Source organism: Bos indicus, chromosome 15 (genome assembly GCF_029378745.1).
Source record: "Bos indicus isolate NIAB-ARS_2022 breed Sahiwal x Tharparkar chromosome 15, NIAB-ARS_B.indTharparkar_mat_pri_1.0, whole genome shotgun sequence".
NCBI lineage: Eukaryota > Metazoa > Chordata > Mammalia > Artiodactyla > Bovidae > Bos > Bos indicus.
The window spans coordinates 51,238,001-51,257,364 of record NC_091774.1 but is presented as its reverse complement, the minus strand read 5'-3'; the positions used below and the strand labels follow the sequence as shown (position 1 = coordinate 51,257,364).

At 41.4% G+C, this 19,364-nt stretch overlaps 1 protein-coding gene across 1 annotated transcript; it reads left to right on the top strand.

Moving 5' to 3' along the window:
- Window positions 1–6,464: 6,464 nt before the first annotated feature.
- LOC139187325 (RNA polymerase II subunit A C-terminal domain phosphatase SSU72 like protein 3-like) lies at window positions 6,465–10,204 on the top strand. The gene has a single exon (XM_070803800.1). It carries the CDS (start codon window positions 9,612–9,614, stop codon window positions 10,194–10,196), a length of 585 nt encoding a protein of 194 aa, XP_070659901.1. The 5' UTR covers window positions 6,465–9,611; the 3' UTR covers window positions 10,197–10,204.
- Window positions 10,205–19,364: the final 9,160 nt, after the last annotated feature.

The window sequence follows — 19,364 nt, the reverse complement described above, 5'->3', positions numbered from 1 at the left end:
AGCAGGTAGAGGAGGGTGGCTGAGTTGTAAAAAATCTACCTGTAATGCGGGAGATGTGGGTTTGATCCCTGGATTGGGAAAATCCCCTGGAGAAGGAAATAGCAACACACTCCAGTATTCTTGCCTGGGAAATCCCATGGACAGAGAACCTGGTGGGCTCCCATGGGGTTGAAAACAGACACGACTTAGTGACTAAACAACAACAGCACTATTCACACTAGAGATTTAGACATTAACTGATGTTCATAGTGGCTGTTTGAGAATGTTAATAAGTCATGATCTGACTTTGAATAAAGAAAGTAAAATTATGGTGATTTCACACTTAGGATTTGGTGTGTGTACTTAGATTCAAATTAAGTAGACTCAAAATTTGGACACTGGAGGTGTCAGCGATGTGTCAAATTATTATAAGCATTTGATCAATTCCTGCTGCTACATTTCCCATTACAAAAAGAGATTCTTAAGTAAATAGGTTTTAGTACAAAATCTATTTCAAATTTTTGCTAAGAAGTATGTATGTGCTATTTCAGCTTATTAGAATTAGAAAAAACTTGCTTTTAATCAATCAATTCAACAAATATTTATTGGATGACTTTATGAACTTGACATTTTGCTGGGTGCTAGGTAAGATGCATGCATGCTCAGTTGTGTTCGACTCTTTTTGACCCCATCGACTGTAGCCCTCCAGGCTCCTCTGTTCATGGGATTTCCCAGGTGAGAATACTGGAGTGGGTTGCCATTTCCTCCTCCAGGAGATATTCCCAACCCAGAGATCACACCCAGGTCTCCTGCATTGGCAGGTGGATTCTTTACCAATGAGCCACCAGGGAAGGAAGTAAGCCTAAGCACTTACAATCCCTATCTTCCAGATATTTCAATCCATTGAGGAATTAAAATAACAATCAGCTTTCATATAAGTGTAGGCACTTTTGAGTTCTTCAGGATCTCAAAGGAAAAGCCATGTGAGACTGGGAGGGAACATAGGGTTCTTTGATGGAAATGAGTTTAGGCTTGATCTAACAGCTGAATAGATTACTTAGAAGGTGTTTGTAGATGGAGGTTGAAACAGAGAACTTTGAAGGGAGAGAACACAGCTTGTGCAAAGATACTGAGGCTAGATAGAGCCTGCTACCTTCAAGGAACTGAAAGGACTAAAAGATCCTCAGCATGTCTTTCTAACAGGTAAGATTAGAACCATTTTCATTTTTCACTAAACAAGGAAGCCATTAAAGTATTTAAGCACGAGTTACTCTTGATCAGATGTGTGTTTTGCAGGTAGTCTTCCTTTCCCTATCTGTTTAGATTCTCGAGTGGAATGGGGCAGAGGAGCAGCAGAGACTTGAGGGCACATCAGGTATGCAAAGTTTGGGAATGGAAGACATTTCCTTTAAGCTACCGAATTTGAAAGCCCATTAACCCTCAGACCTGAAGCGTCCTGGTATTGACTTCCTTTTGTACAACTTTCAGTGCTTTAGGGTTCAAAGTAGGTTCTCAGTCTAGCTGCTTTGTCATCCTCTGGGAGTTTGTTGGAAGTGTATACTCTTGGATCTCACTTTGGATTAATAAATCAGAAATTGCATGTTAGGATGATCCTAAAATAACCTGCTAGGTTATTTGAATACAGGTGATTTGAGTACCATTGCTTATGGCAACCCACTCCAGTGTTCTTGCCTGGAGAATCCCAGGGATGGGGGAGCCTGGTTGGCTGTCTTATGGGGTCGCACAGAGTCGGACACGACTGAAGCGACTTAGCAGCAGCAGCAGCAGAAACTTGAGGAAAATGTAAATATGGACCCCAGACCCACTGAGTCAGATACTCTGGGGGTGAAGCCAAAATCTATGTTATGACAGTCCCCCCAGGTGATTCTATGCCCACCAATGCTTGCGGACAACTGCCTGAGGCAGACAATTCCGAAAATACAAAGTCCCATCTTTTATTTCTTAGGTACATGACTATACATTAGAAGCTTCTGGGGAGTTTTAACAATTGTTAGATTCGGAGAAATTTTAATTCCTGGTGTCTGGTGGTGGGAACTAGATAGCAATAGTTCCTCGAACTAGCCAGGTGGATCTAACATTCAAATCTGAGATTCTTTTACCTTAAGCTGCTGCTGCTGCTGCTAAATCCTTTCAGTCGTGTCCGACTCTATGCGACCCCATAGACGGCAGCCCACCAGGCTTCCCCGTCCCTGGGATTCTCCAGGCAAGAACACTGGAGTGGGTTGCCATTTCCTTCTCCAATGCGTGAAAGTGAAAAGTGAAAGGGAAGTCGTGTCCGACTCTTAGCGACCCCGTGGACTGCAGCCCACCAGGTTCCTCCATCCATGGGATTTTCCAGGCAAGAGTACTGAAGTGGGGTGCTATCGCCTTCTCCACCTCGAGTTTCTACTTGATGCTAAAGCTAGTGGTCTGGAGAATACACTTGGAGAAGCAATGCTTTAGAGGGTATAATGATTTCAGAAAATTAGCAATTCACAACCACCTTGCTTAAGAGAAGCATTAAAAGATAGTGTGTTGCTTCATAGATTTTTGTCCCTGTAGAAGTATAAAGTCATATGTTTATCTGTCCTTTTTGTTTCTGAACTTCCCTAGTGGCTCAGACCATAAAGCGTCTGTCTACAATGCGGGAGACTTGGGTTTGAGCCCTGGGTTGGGAAGAGCCCCTGGAGAAGGAAATGGCAATCCACTCCTGTACTATTGCCTGGAAAATCCCACGGACAGAGGAGCCTGGTAGGCTATAGTCTATGGGGTCGCAAAGAGTCAGACACGATTGAGCCACTTCACTTTCACTTTTCACTTTCAAGTATATAACATTCACTTAAAAATTAAGATATATGAAAATGAAAATAATTTTAAATGTATTGCATTTCTGTATGCAAATACTTGGGCTTCCTGGGTAGCTCAGCTGGTTCAATTCCTGGGTCAGGATGATCCTCTGGAGAAGGGATAGGCTACCCATTCCAGTACTCTTGGGCTTCCCAGTGGCTCAGATGGTAAAGAATCAGTCTGCAATGCGGGAGACCTGGATTTGATCCCTGGGTTGGAAAGATCCCTGGAGGAGGGCGTGGCAACCCACTCCAACATTCTTGCCTGGAGAATCCCCATAGACAGAGGAGCCTGGCAGGCTACAGATCATGGGGTCAGAAAGAGTCAGACACAACTGAGTGACTAAGCACAGCACAGTAGGTGCAAATGCTCACATAAAGCTGTATTTGAAAGCATGAAAGTAGGTAGAAGCTTTCACCAATTCCTGGTTTTCTTGCACTCCCACTCCTGAGAATATACCCAGACAAAACTATAATTAACAATATAACAATACATCAATACGTGCATCTCTATATTCATAGCTGCACTGTCCACAACAGCCAAAACATGGAAACAAACTAAATGTCCACTGACAGATGAATGGATAAAGAAGATGTGGATGTATATACAATTGAATACTACTCAGCCATTAAAAATAAGGAAAAATGCCATTTACAGCAACATGGATGCAGCTAGAGATTTTCATACTAAGTGAAGTAAGTCAAAGTGAAAGATAAATGTATGGTATCACTTACAGGTGGAATCTAAAGTGTGACAGAAATGAACATATCTACAAAACAGAAGCAGACTCCTAGTCATAGAGAACAGATGTGTGTGCTTAGGGGAAGGGGGAAGGGAGAGGGATGGACTGGGAATTTGGAATTGGTGATGAAAACTATTACATTTAGAATGGATAAACAACAAAGTCCTAATGATTAGCACAGGAAACTCTATTGAATGTCCTGTGATAAACCATAGTGGAAAAGAATATAGAAATGTGTATATGTGTATTACTGAGTCACTTTATACAGTAGATTGGCACAACATTATAAATCAATTATGTTGTTTAGTTGCTAAGTCCTGTCCAATTCTTTGCAACCCCGTGGACTCCCCAATAGGCTCCTCTGTCCATGGGATTCACAAGGCAAGAATAGAGGGTTGCCATTTCCTTCTCTCAGTGTATATACTTCAATAAAAATAATTAAAAAAAGAAATTATCAATATTTGTCCTTAACATATCATGCGATATTTCATGGTCATTACCAACAGGTGGATTTGCTTTCACAAGTTCTTTTTAGGGCAAGGATCCAATAAGTATCTTGAGTATCTGGCAGATGTTCTGCATGAGTTCATCAGGCTTAGTCTAGACTGAGACATGGAGAAGTCCTACTCCTGCATTGGCCTCTTGGTTCCATTTTGGAGCACTTTCTTACCAATACCAAGAAGATTTTGGTTCTCCTTCCAAATATGAAATACAGAAAATTCTGTGTTGCTGAAACACTAATAAATGATCAGCAGGGATGTAGTCCAGAATGTGACTTTTGTACTGGTGAAAAGTTTTGTAAATTATAAGGCTAAATTTGCACAATCTTATGATTTACAGTTTCATTTCAAGAATATCCAACTGTATCTTAGTGCAACAATATTACAGTTATAGGTAAAGTTGCATTGACTGTCAGTTAAAAATTTTAAAATAGACTTTTGAGCAAATCATGAACAGTTCACTGCAGCATTGTAACATTTTATAGTTCATCTAGATGAGCTGCTCCCTGAGATAACTGTAAAATTCTGGTCAGTTTCATCTCTCATTCACTTTGCAAAACCACAGGGCCAGATCTAGGTATTAAAAACCTCCATTGGGTGCCCATTGTACTATAAAGCTACAGGAATCAAAACAGTATGATACTGGCACAAAAAATAGAAATGTAGATCAATGGAACAGGATAGAAAACCCAGAAATAAGCCCATACACCTATAGTCAGTTAATCTATGACAAAGGAGGCAAGACTACATAATATTGGAAAGATAGTCGCTTCAACAAATGATGCAGGGAAAACTGGAAGGCTACATGTAAAAAAAATGAAATAGATCATTCCTTAACTCCATACACAAAAATAAGCTCAAAATGGACTAAAGGCCTAAGTGTTAGACCGACACTATAAAACTTTTATAGCAAAGCATAGGCAGAACACTCTCTGACATAAATCACACCAGCATCTTTTTCAATCTATCTCCTAGAATAATGGAAATAAAAGCAAAAATAAGTGGGACATACTTAAAGGCTTTTGCACAGCAAAAGAAACAATAAACAAAACAAAAAGACAATCCAAAGACTGGGAAACATATTTGCAAATGATGTGACTGATAAGGGATTAGTCTCCAAAATTTACAAACAGCTTATGACACTTAATAGCATCAAAACAAAAAAACTCACTCAAAAAATGGGCAGAAGACTGAAATAGACATTTCTCCAAAGAGGACATACAGATGGCCAAAAGATGCATGGAAAGATGTTCAAGAATGCCATTGAAACATATATAATATCATATAAGAAGCAAATCACCAGTCCAGGTTCGATGCAGGATACAGGATGCTTGGGGCTGGTGCACTGGGATGACCCAGAGGGATGGTATGAGGAGGGAGGTGGGAGGGGGGTTCAGGATTGGGAACACATGTACACCTGTGGCAGATTCATGTTGATGTATGGCAAAACCAATACAATATTGTAAAGTAATTAGCCTCCAATAAAAATAAATGAATTGAAAAAAATTAAAAAAAAATAAATGCAAATCAAAACTACAATGAGATATCCCCTCACACTGGTCAGAATGGCTATCATCAAAAAAAAAAATCCACAAACAAATGCTGGAGAGAGTATGAAGAGAAGGGAACCCTCCTGCACTGTTTGTGGGAATGTAAATTGGCACAGCACTATGGAGAATAGTATGGAGGTTCCTTTAAAAATTAAAAATAGAGCTACCACAGTGTTAGTTGCTCAGTCTCAACTCTTTGAGACCCCATGGACTATAGCCTGCCAGGCTCCTCTGTCCATGGAATCTTTCAGGCAAGAGTACTGAAGTGGGTTGCCCTTCACTTCTCCAGAGTATCTTCCCAACCCAGGGATTGCACCCAGGTCTCCAGCACTGCAGGCAGATTTTTTACCCGCTGAGCCACAAGGGAAGCCCAGAGCTACAATATGACTCTGCAGTCCCAATCCTGGGCATATATCCAGAGAAAAACATGGCCCCAAAAGATACACGCACCCCAATATTCATTGCAGCACTGTTTACAATAGCCAAGACATGGAAACAATCTAAAAGTCCATTGACAGAGGAATGGATAAAGATCATGTGGGGGGTGTGTGTGTGTGTGTGTGTGTGTGTGTAATATATATACATATATATAATGAAATATTATCCAGTCATTAAAAATAATGAAATAATTCCATTTGCAGCAATATAGATGGACAGAGATTGTCATACTGAGTGAAGTAAGTCAGATAGAGAAGGAGAAATATCATATGACATACCTTATATCTGGAATCTAAAAAGAAATGATACAAATGAACTTAATTACAAAGCAGACAGAGACTCACAGACTTAGAAAATGAATTCTTGGTTGCCGGCGAGGGGGGGCGGGGGGGAGGGGGGAAGGGATAGTTAAGGACTTTGGGAAGGTCGTGTACACACTGCTATATTTCAAAAAGATAACCAGCAAAAACCAATTGTATAGCACTTGGAACTCTGTTCAATGTTATGTGTCAGCCTGGAGGGGAGAGGGAGAATGGATATATGTATATATATGGCTGAGTCCCTTCGCTGTTCACCTGAAAGCGTCACAACATTTTAATCATCTATACCCCAATAAAAAATGTTTTTGGTGTTAAAAAACTAAATAAAAATGTAGGGAATTAAATAATAGTGTGTAAGACAGAAAAAAATTACTCTCATTGGGTGGCCACAGTGTTGCTGAGATTTAGTGGTTAATTTGATCTAATCACTTCTGCTTTTCTCGTGATGAGATACATTAACAATCAGATTGAATCAATTAACAATTAGCTATTTCTCTTGCACCCTTTTGCAGTACAAGGATCATCTTCCTGGTCAGTGTCTTATTCGCAGTTTTTGTCTCTATTATTGGATTAATCAATTATGCATATGGTTATAAAAGAAGTACTTAAATGTTTTATATCCTGATCACTCACCTAGAGCCAGACATCCTGGAATGTGAAGTCAAGTGAGCCTTAGGAAGCATCACTATGAACAAAGCTAGTGGAGGTGATGGAATTCCAGTTGAGCTATTTCAAATCCTGGAAGATGATGCTGTGAAAGTGCTGCACTCAATATGCCAGCAAATTTGGAAAACTCAGCAGTGGCCACAGGACTGGAAAAGGTCAGTTTTCATTCCAATCCCAAAGAAAGGCAATTCCAAAGAATGCTCAAACTACCACACAATTGCACTCAACTCACACGCTAGTAAAGTAATGCTCAAAATTCTCCAAGCCAGGTTTCAGCAATACATGAACCATGAACTTCCAGATGTTCAAGCTGGTTTTAGAAAAGGCAGGGGAACCACAGATCAAATTGCCAACATCCACTGGATCATCAAAAAGGCAAGAGAGTTCCAGAAAAACACCTATTTCTGCTTTATTGACTATGCCAAAGCCTTTGACTGTGTGGATCACAATCAACTGTGGAAAATTCTGAAAGAGATGGGAATACCAGACCACCTGACCTGCTTCTTGAGAAACCTATATACAGATCAGGAAGCAACAGTTAGAACTGGACATGGGACAACAGACTGGTTCCGAATAGGAAAAGGAGTACGTCAAGGCTGTATATTGTCACCCTGCTTATTTAACTTCTATGCAAAGTACATCATGAGAAATGCTGGACTGGAAGAAGCACAAGCTGGAATCAAGAATCCCAGGAGAAATATCAATAACCTCAGATATGCAGATGACACCACTCTTATGGCAGAAAATGAAGAGGAACTCAAAAGCCTCTTGATGAAAGTGAAAGAGGAGAGTGAAAAAGTTGGCTTAAAACTCAACATTCAGAGAACTAAGATCATGGCATCTGGTCTCACTTCATGGGAAATAGATGGGGAAACAGTGGAAACAGCGTCAGACTTTATTTTGGGGGGCTCCAAAATCACTGCAGATGGTGATTGCAGCCATGAAATTAAAAGACACTTACTCTCTGGAAGAAAAGTTGTGACCAACTATAGACAGCATATTAAAAAGCAGAGATATTACTTTGCCAACAAAGGTCCATCTAGTCAAGGCTATGGTTTTTCCAGAGGTCATGTATGGATTTGAGAGTTGGACTGTGAAGAAAGCTGAGCACCGAAGAATTGATGCTTTTGAATTGTGGTGTTGGAGAAGACTCTTGAGAATCCCTTGGACTGCAAGGAGGTCCAGCTAGTCCATCCTAAGGGAGATCAGTCCTGTGTGTTCACTGGAAGGACTTATGCTAAAACTGAAACTCCAATACTTTGGCCACCTCATGCAAAGAGTTGACTCATTGGAAAAGCCTCTGATGCTGGGAGGGATTGGGGGCAGGAGGAGAAGGGGACGACAGAGGATGAGATGGCTGGATGGCATCACCGACTCGATGGACGTGAGTTTGAGTGAACTCCGGGAGTTGGTGATGGACAGGGAGGCCTGGCGTGCTGTGATTCATGGGGTCGCAAAGAATTAGACACGATTGAGTGACTGAACTGAACTGAACTGAACTGACGGAGTGCTCAGAGCAGTACTTGAGATGTGTTAAAGGACATTGAGTTTGATCAACTCTCTCTAGAATCATTATGAATTGAAAAAATGTCAATGGGCAAAAAGAAAAGTGTTCTTTGTAACTTGTGAAAAATGCCAGTCCAGGTTCGATGCAGGATAGAGGATGCTTGGGGTTGGTGCACTGGGATGACCCAGAGGGATGGTATAGGGAGGGTGGTGGGAGGGGAATTCAGGATGGGGAACATGTGTACATCCGTGGCAGATTCATGTTGATGTATGGCAAAACCAATACAATATTTTAAAGTAATTAGCCTACAATTAAAATAAATAAATTTAAATTGAAAAAAAAAGAAATGTTTCCAGAGGTTGATTTGACTCTGGTGAATAATCTTATAAATTTAGGAGCAGAAATACGGATATCTTCCTACAGTTTAACACAGTTACCCTTCTGAAGTATCAACAATATGAGAAAAAGATATAGAATAGCCATAGTGATGTTTTGTGTCATTAAATTAGGTATAGGCTTGAAAACTTCAAGTCTGTGAGTAGCCTATTGACTTTGCCTAAATACAAAACTAGCACTATATGCACAAGCAATGAAGGGGTTAACTGGAGATTGCAAAATGCTCTGTGATGGCTGTTGGGGGTAGGCACAAGTTTGAGGTAGAAGTTGGGTGATTTAATCACTGGATTGTTCTGGTGATTGGATTATGTTCTCTGTTCAGTATCCACTATCCAAACCCAATCACTCAAGCTAAAAGGTGGCCTGAGGGGGCTCTTGAGTTTCTGTGGATATGTTCCCTATGGATATGTGTACATATGTAAATATAATTCAATAAACTTTATACCAGAAAAACAAAACAAAACCCCAGTCACTCAAGATTTAACCCAATCACCAATGAAGAGATCTCCACTCATCTAGGGCTAGTGCCTCCGTATAAAAACGTTCTCTGTTTTTTGACACTAATACTCTGGAAGAGCTGGGCCCAGGCCATCCTCTCCCAAGTTTCAGAGTCCCCTCAGCCTCTGAATTCTGCTTATCTGCTTGGAGTCCCAGGTGGTCCCCGCCATGTCCTTCTCCCCCCTCAAGGTGGCTGTGGTCTGCATGAGCAACATGAACAGGAGCATGGAGGCCCACAGCATTCTCAGGAAGAAAGGTTTCAGTGTCAGGTCTTTTGGAGCTGGGTCTCGAGTCAGGCTCCCAGGAACTGCGCGCAACCTCCCTGTGGTTTATGATTTCTCCACCACGTATGAACAGATGCGCAAGGACCTTGTGCGCATAGACCGAGAACGCTATACCAGCAATGGCATCTTGCACATCTTGGGAAGAAACGAGAGAATCAAGCCTCGCCCGGAAAGATTTCAAGAGTGCAGAGATCGCTTTGATGTCATCTTCACCTGCGAGGAGAGCGTCTATGACCGGGTGATAGAAGAGCTGTGGGTCCGAGAGCAGGAGACTTGCCAGCCTGTGTACGTGATCAACGTGGATATGGACGACAACACGGAGGACGCCACCCTTGGGTCTCTGATCATCTGTGAGCTCTGTGAACGCCTCCAGCAGGCAGAGGACATGGAAGGCAGTCTGGCTGAGCTGCTCCTGGCAGTGGAGAGGAAAACAGGAAGGAGCTTTCTGCACACGGTCTGCTTCTACTGAAGAAGAGAGCAAACCATGGCTGACTCTCGGCTTCCTCCCTTTACCTTGGTCACATTAAATGACACCAATTTGTGCATTAGTCTTCAAGATTGGCTTAAAGTGTTTCCTAAATCCTTTCGAAACATAGTCCTCCCCTCTGATTTTGATTAGAGTTTTGTAACTGAAAGTGGGTTCTGGCTGCTTACTGCTCAAAAGCCAATAAAGAGGCAAGTTTAGTGGAAAGGAAAGTTTATTTTGCATCCTGGCAACCAGGTGGAGGGGGCAGGGGAGTGTAGTTCAGGGAGAAGGACAGACTCCTCTCCAAAGACTGACTCTGCCTCTCTGACAATCAGTGGGCAAGAGTTTTTTTTATAGACAGAGGGGGCTACATGCTGAAACAACTATGATAGTCATCTTGACATTGGTCATGAGCTGATTTGATCTGCATCATCTTGATTTTTTAAGTTCAGTTAATCTTCAGTTCTATGGTTGGTTTGTTCCTTTTATGAGCAATTTCAAAATTGTGGAAGCTTATATCATGGATGGGGCCAGTCTGGTGGCTCAGTGGTAAAGAATCTGCCTGCAATGCAAGAGACACAGGTTCATTCCCTGGGTCAGGCAGGTTCCCTGGAGAAGGAAATGGCAACCCATTCCAATACTCTTGACTGAAAAATCCCATGGACAGAGAAGCCTGGCAGCTACTGTCCACAAAGTCACAAAAGAGTCTTAGCAACTTAGCGACTAAACAACAAAAACAGCAAATGTCATGGCAAATGCCTAGTCATTGTGTAGTTAACCCACGGGGCATGTGTTTCAGTATCTACAAGATAGCTCACAGGATATGTCTCAGAATATTATCTACAGCACTTAAGGGAGAACTAAAGATACTTAACTATCCTTAGTGACTAAACTATTATTTAGTTTTGTTAGACAGTTTTCCTTTGTTTCTGCCTTTTCTCACTTCTGTGATTAAGCTTATTCTTTTTCCTTATTTTTGAATGTGCTGGGTCTTCCCTGCTCTGTGTGGATTTTCTTCCTTGCAGTGTGCAGGTTTCTCTTGGTTTGAAGCACCAGCTCTAGGTGGGCAGGCTTCAGTAATTGCAGCATGCCAGCTTAGTAGTTGTGGCCAATGGGTTATATTGTCCTGTGGCATGTTGAATCTTCCTGGACCAGGGATCAAACCTGTGCCCCCTGCACAGGCAGAGAGACTCTTAACCACTGAACTACCAGGGAAGTTCCTAAGGTTATTTTTTGACTAAAGTTGTTTTCACAGACAAAGGCTGACTGAGGACCTGGCAGGGAAGGCCCATAAGGCCCTGATCCATTTCCATTTGCTCTATTCAGTTCATGCCCAAGATCTAGTTCTTCATGACTTATAGGATCCCTTCAAGTCTGGGTCACTGACTGTAATAAAATTTCACACTATATTTAAGTTGTGACTACTTTTCCATTTATGCCTGGTGTTTGTAAGACTTTTCTCTTACAAATGTTCTGCTTCCCTTGTATTCTTGAAGCTATTCTTTGTACAAATTCCCAGGGACTTCCAAGTTCCAGTCAAGGCTCAGAAACTCCTGCTTTGAGGCAGTTGCTCTCAAGTCATGGTGTACATCGCAATCATCCGAAGGGCTTTGTGCATGACAGACCTCTGGTCTCCACTCCCAGAGTTTCTGATTTGGTGGTCTGGGGTCCAAAGTTGCCTTTCTCACATATTCCAGGTTGATGTTAATGCCCTGGATCTGAGGTTCACACTTTGAGAAGACCAAGTGTGTTTTCTAAGGTAGGACTATGAATATGACAATCACTCTAACTTTTGGAGGAACAGGGACATAAAATCTGTGATGTACTAAATGAATGTTTCTCTTGCACCATTTTGAAGGAACAGGACTGTCCTTATTGTTTGATGTCTTGTTCATAATTTTTAGATCAATATGCTTTGCTCTGTTAATTCTGCAAACTAACAAAGGAATGGAACTAAAAATGACTATATTTCAGTACAGAATGGTCAGACAGCTCTCTACTTGAAGACATGAGAAAGTTAATGGTGGCTGCTCCAGTCCCTGGAGAATCGTCATGAATTCGAGAAAATCAAATGGAGGGTAGGTGGTATTCTTGGAACTCCTGAAATATTATCTGCAGGGATGTTTTCCAGGAGTTCCCTTTTTACACAGGTGAATAATTTTATTACTTTATGGGCAAAACTATGTGTATCTTCCTGTGATTTAACACAATTACAATTCTAGAGCATCAGTTGTAGGAAAGAAATATGGAACAATTCTTGTAATTGAATGAAGTGTAAGCTTGGAAATTTCAAGCATGTTTTTCATATGCATGTTCTCGGGTCACTGGAAGGGTTGATGACAAGCTTTGGAATAGTCTGGGCATTTTGCCTAATATCATAAGTTCAGTTCAGTTCAATTCAGTCACTCAGTCATGTCCAACTCTTGCAATCCCATAGACTGCAGCACCCCAGGCCTCCCTGGCCATTACCAACTCCTGGAGTTTACTCAAACTCATGTCCATTCAGTCGGTGATGCCATCCAACCATCTCAACCTCTGTCATCCCCTTCTCCACCCACCTTCCATCTTTCCCAGCATCAGGGTCTTTTCCAATGAGTCAGTTCTTCGCATCAGGTGGCCAAAGTATTGGAGTTTCAGCCCCAGTCCTTCCAATGAATATTCAGGACTGATTTCCTTTAGGATGGACTGGTTGGATCTCCTTGCTGTCCAAGGGATTCCCAAGAGTCTTCCCCAACACCACAGTTTAAAAGCATCAATTCTTCGGTGCTCAGCTTTCTTTATAGTCCCACTCTCACATCCATACATGAATACTGGATAAACCATAGCTTTGACTAGACAGACCTTTGTTGGCAAAGTAATGTCTATATTTTTTAATATGCTGTCTAGGTTGGTAATAACTGTTCTCACAAGGAGTAAGTGTCTTTTAATTTCATGACTGTAGTCACCATCTGCAGTGATTTTGGAGCCCCCCAAAATAAAGTCTTCACTGTTTCCATTATTTCCCCATCTGTTTGCCATGAAGTGATGGGACCAGATGCTCTTATCTTAGTTTTCTGAATGTTGAGCTTTAAGCCAACTTTTTCACTCTCATCTTTCACCTTCATCAAGAGGCTCTTAGTTCTTCACTTTCTGCCATAAGCATGGTGTCATCTGCATATCTGAGGTTATTGATATTTCTCCCAGCAATCTTGATTGCAGCTTGTGCTTCATCCAGTCCAGCATTTCTCATGATGTACTGTGCATATAAGTTAAATAAGCAGGGTGACAATATACAGCCTTGATGTACTCCTTTCCCGATTTGGAACCAGACTATTGTTCCATGTCCAGTTCTAACTTTTGCTTATTGATCTGCATACAGATTTCTCAGGAGGCAGGTCAGGTGGTCTGGTATTCCCATCTCTTTCAGAATCTTCCACAGTTTGTTGTGATCCACACAGTCAAAGGCTTTGGTGTAGTCAATAAAGCAGAAATAGATGTTTTTCTGGAACTCTCTTGCTTTTTTGATGATCCAGTGGATGTTGGAAATCTGATCTCTGGTTCTTCTGCCTTTTCTAAATCCAGCTTAAACATCTGGAAGTTAACAGTTCATGTATCGTTGAAGCCTGTCTTGGAGAATTTTGAGCATTACTTTGCTAGCGTGTGAAATGAGAGTACAATTGTATGGTAGTTTGAGCATTCTTTGGCATTGCCTTTCTTTGGGATTGGAATGAAAACTGACCTTTTCCAGTCCTGTGGCCACTGCTGAGTTTTCCAAATTTGCTGGCATAGTGAGTGTAGCACTTTACAGCATCATCTTTTAGGATTTGAAATAGCTCAACTGAAATTCCATCACCTCCACTAGCTCTGTTTGTAGTGATGCTTCCTAAGGCCCACTTGACTTCACATTCTAGGATGCCTGGCTCTAGGTGAGTGATCACACTATTGTGATTAGCTGGGTCATGAAGATCTTTTTTTGTATAGGTCTTCTGTGTGTTCTTGCCACCTCTTCTTAATATCTTCTGCTTCTGTTAGGTCCATACCATTTCTGTCCTTTATTGTGCCCATCTTTGCATGAAATGTTCCCTTGGTATCTCTAATTTTCTTGAAGAGATCTCTAGTCTTTCCCATTCTGTTGTTTTCCTCTATTTCTTTGCACTGATCACTGAAGCAGGCTTTCTTATCTCTCTTTGCTATTCTATGGAACTCTGCATTCAAATGGGCATATCTTTCCTTTTCTCCTTTGCCTTTTGCTTCTCTTCTTTTCACAGCTATTTGTAAGGCCTCCTCAGACAACCATTTTGCCTTTTTGCATTTCTTTTATAAGTGGAGATTTCAAAACACAGCCACAGGGTAGTGACACCCTTGCCCAGAATTAGTTGTTAAAGATAATTTAACACCAGATTGTTCAGATGACTGAATCTAGTTCTCTAGTCTAAATCCACTATCCAAACCCAATCATTCAAGAGTTAACCCACTCATCAATCAAGAGTTCTCTACCCACTTCAGGGTGATGACTGCATGTAAATCTTGTCTCTTCTTTGACACTATACTAGTTACAAGAGCTGGACTCAGGTGCCCATCTCCCTGGTTTCAGAGTTCCCTTGGGCCCTGAAGCCCACCCATGCAGCTGGAGTCTCAAGTGGCCACCATCATGCCCTCCTCCCCATTCAGCATGGCTTGGTCTGTATGAGCAACATGAACAAGAGCATGGAAGCCCACAGCATCCTCAAGAAGAAAGGATTCAATGTCAGGTCTTTTGGAGTGGGATCCTGTATGACACTCCCAGGACTGGCACCCTCCCTGTGGTCTATGATTTCTCCACCACATATGAATAGATGTGCAAAGACCTTCTCCTCAAAGACCAGGTATGCTGTAGCAGCAGTGGGGTGTTTCACACACTGGGGAGAAATGAGATAATTAAGCCTTGTCCAGAACGATTTCAAGAGTGCACAGATCCCTTTGATGTCATCTTCACCTGTGCTGGGAGAGTGTATAAATGGTGGTGAAAGACCTGTGTGATAGAGAACAGAAGCCCTGGCAGCCTGTGTATGTGATCAACTTGGATATAAAGGACACGCTGAAGGCAGCCAGCCTTGGTGCTTCAATCACCTGTGAGCTCTACCAGGGTCTCCAGCAGGCTGATGACATGCAGAGCAGTCTGGCTGAGCTGCTCCCGGCAGCAAAGCAGAAAACAGGAAGGAGCTTTCTGCAAACAGTCTATTCTACTGAAGATCTTAGGTGATTTTCAGCTCCCTTGTCAGTAAGAACTTTAGTATAGACTTTTGGGCTAGTGGATATTTTCTCTGAGAAGGGTATTCAAAGTTCTTTTGTACTAAAAGCTGTCTGTATGATTTTTTTTTCAGGTGCATCCCACTCAGGCAAGAAGTGGAGGATAAAAAGGTTTCATGGCAAACAGAACACGAACTGTAAGTAGGCATCAAAGTCCCTTCAATTTGAGTTTGAATAGTGTGGAGACTTGCCTTCCAAGGAATAATTTAGTGTTTACACGTCTCTGCAAAGAAGTCAACCTCAGTGACTCCATTTTAATGATCAACAAACCAAGGCTCATAATAGGTTGCTGGACAAGTGAACTGTCGAAGGATATTTCAGAAAATGAAAAACAGTGTCTGTTTTATCCATTTATAGTGATAACAATCCTTTTGCTTTTCTGGCATGTGTATAAATGTGATTTATTTATTTATTTTTTAGTGAGCTAGGTTTGTATTGAATGTTTGAACTTCAAAATATTTTTATTTTTAAGATCGGATGTCCTTTTCTAATGCGAACTTTAATAGAAACTCAGGGTGCATAATGAATTGTATTTATTACTAAAATTCTGGCACGATTTGTTCAATCAAATAACTCATTAAATGTAACAAAATGAAATAAACCTTCAAATTTAAAGAAAAGCGTTGTCTCATTTGTGGTAAGGAATGCATATTACAAAGTGAAAGTGAAAGTTGGTAGGTCGTGTCTGGCTCTTTGCTACCCCATGGAAGTTAGCTTGTCAGGCTCCTCTGTCCATGGAATTCCCCAGGCTAGAATACTGGAGTGGGCTGCCATTTCCTCCTCCAGGGGATCTTACAGATCCAGGAGTCGAACACGGGTTTCCTGCATTGCAGGCAGGTTCTTTACTGTCTGAGCCACCAGGGAAACCTATTACAAAGTGAGTGCCTTGGTTTCTTATTGTTGAAGACAAATGGCTTCCATGGAGAAAAGCATTTTTTCCTAATGAGAACTTTCTTCATGCTAAAAGCAGTCATTTGTTGAGTACTGTGCTTCTGTGAAAAGTGGTTCCTTACTCCTGGGTAGTGAAATATTCTTGGTTCTGATGAACAATGGCACCAAGTCCTGGGTGACTTTGCTGTTGTTGTTGTTCAGTCACTAAGTCATGTCCAACTCTTTGTGACTCCAGGGACTGCAACACACTAGGCCTCCCTGTTCCTCACCATCTCCCAGAGTTTGCCCAAGTTCATGTTTATTGAATTGGTGATGCCATCCAACCATCTCATCTTCTGTCACCCTCTTCCCCTTCTACTGAGGGAAAAATGTCCAAATATCTAATGTGGAGCTGGGGTTTCAAATAAAATAAGAGAAAGAACGGGACTGAAAATATTTTTTTGGAGAAAGAATTGTGGAACATTTCCAAACTCATTAAAAGATATTTACAGATCCAAAGATTCAGCCAACCTCAAGGAGCATTAAAAACAAGAAGCTATGCCTAGGCCCATGAATATTGATATAAAAAGCAAGATTGAGGGGAAAATCTTGAGTGTAGCCAAAGGAGGCAGGCAAATATGAGCATGTCAAAATTATTTTGATTTACATGTGGTCTGTTAAGCACTAAGTACATATAATTATATATCCTTAGGCAACAATATCATTATTCAAGTCTCTGAAATTTGAAACTCATGGAAAAGCTGAGGATGGGTATAACTTTAGTGTAAACTATTTCATGGGCTTCCCTGGTGGCTCAGGTGGTAAATACCAAGTCTGTCTGCAATGCAGGAGACCTGGGTTCAATTCCTGGGTTGGGAAGATCCCCTGGAGAGGGGAAGGGCTAGCTTCTCCAGTATTCTTGCCTGGAGAATTCCATGGACAGAGGAGCCTGGTGAGCTATAGTTGATGGGGTTGGAAAGAGCCGGACATGACTGAGCAACTAACATTTTCAATTTCAAGCTATTTCATGAAGAAGAAATGTCAAAAATTGCTGGTGCATATTAACTGTAAGCTTCATATTTTTATTGAAAATAGATTTAACACAATCCCTTCACTGTTCACCTGAAACTATCACAAAACTGTTAATCCACTATACCCCAATATAAAATAAAAACTTTATATTGTTTTTTAAAAATGTACCAAGTACAGATAAGCTTAAGGGTAATTTTCATTAGTAGGCAAACTCAGGGTTATCATTTGTGTTTATGAACACAGTGGAGCCAAGTAGCAATTATTATTTTACTTGAAATTTTCAAAGGAGAAGAGAACGCAGGCAGAATTCACATGTGAATGATGTCCAGTGCAAGATAAAGGACAAAATGACATCCTACTTTTACAGTAATTAGAATAGAGAAAAGTCGTGATGAGTTACCATAGGGGACAGAGTTGATGAGGTTTGCTAAACTCAAGAGAATCTGAGCTACAGGGTTTAGCACTAGACTCACATTGACAGCCTCATTTCAGTTTATCAAAACAGCATTTATCACATTAAATTTATATGCCCTTGATTTTTTTTTTTAAAGACTAGCTTAGGTGAAAAACCGTTTCTTTATCAGAGCATCTGAAAGAAGTAAGAGAGAGAAAAGGAGCAGGAGGAAGTGAAGAAGATGTGAAGGTGTCTTAGAGACAGCACATTTGGGAAGAGGGTGAGGCTGGTGGAGACAGTTCTGTCCCTGGAGTCCTGGGATAAGTGCTGCTCTCAAGGGCTCACATCAAGGAGAATAAACAGCCTAAATCCTGCCATGCAACTAGCTGACTTATATATCCCATTGAACATCTGTTCCTGAGGATTCATCCTAAGGCCAGGGAATGATTAGACGTCTACAGGTAGAGACGGTTTAAGGATCAAGGTAAGGACTGGGCAGGTGTTATGTCCTAAACAGCCTAGAGGGGCAGGACCCTTGGAGGATGTTAATATGTGTGGAATGATACTAAACAGAGGTACTTCTAGCAGAAGTGAAGGGTGAGATCTGGAAAGGGAGGTTGAGAGTATATGAACCAGGTGAAGTTACTGAAAGTTAGCAAATTAGCAGATCAGTTCAGTTCAGTCACTCAGTCATGTCTAACTCTTTGTAATCCCATGGATTGCAGCATGCCAGGCTTCCTTGTTTATCACTAACTCCTGGAGCTTTCTCAAACTCATGTCCATCGAGTTGCTAATGGTGTCCAACCATCTCCTCCTCTGTTGCCCCCTTCTCCTCTTGCCCTCAGTCTTTGCCAGCATCAGGGTCTTTTCCAAATTAGTCGGTTCTTCACATCAGGTTGTCAAAGTACTGGAGCTTCAGCTTCAGCATCAGTCCTTCCAATGAATATGCAGGGTTGATTTCTTTTAGGATTGACTGGTTTGATCTCCTTGCAGTCCAAGGGACTCAAGAATCTTCTCCAACACCACAGTTCAAAGCATAAATTCTTTGGTGCTCAGCTTTCTTTATAGTCCAACTCTCACATCCAAACATGACTACTGGAAAAACCATAGCTTTGACTAGACGGACCTTTGTCAGCAAAGTAATGCCTCTGCTTTTTAATATGCTGTCTAGGTTGGTTATGCCTTTTCTTCTATGGAGCAAGCATCTTTTAATTTCATGGCTGCAGTCACCATCTGCAGTGATTTGGAGCCCAAAAATAAAGTCTGTTACTGTTTACATTGTTTCCCCATCTATTTGTCATGAAGTGATGGGACCAGATGCCACGATCTTAGGTTTTTGAATGTTGAGTCTTAAGCCAGCTTTTTGACTCTGCTCTTCACTTTCATCAACTTCAGTTCTTTGCTTCTGACATGTGTGGTGTCATCTGCGTATCTGAGGTTATTGATATTTCTCCTGGCAACCTTGATTCCAGGTTGTGCTTCATCCAGCGCAGCATTCCTCATGATGTACTCTGCATATAAGTTAAATAAACAGGGTGACAATATACAGCCTTGATGCACTCCTCTCCCTATTTGGAACCAGACTATTGTTTCATAATAGTCTAATT

Bases quoted from the DNA above. Each gene is read 5' to 3' on its own strand.
- LOC139187325 (XM_070803800.1), top strand. From the start codon at position 9,612: ATGTCCTTCTCCCCCCTCAAGGTGGCTGTGGTCTGCATGAGCAACATG.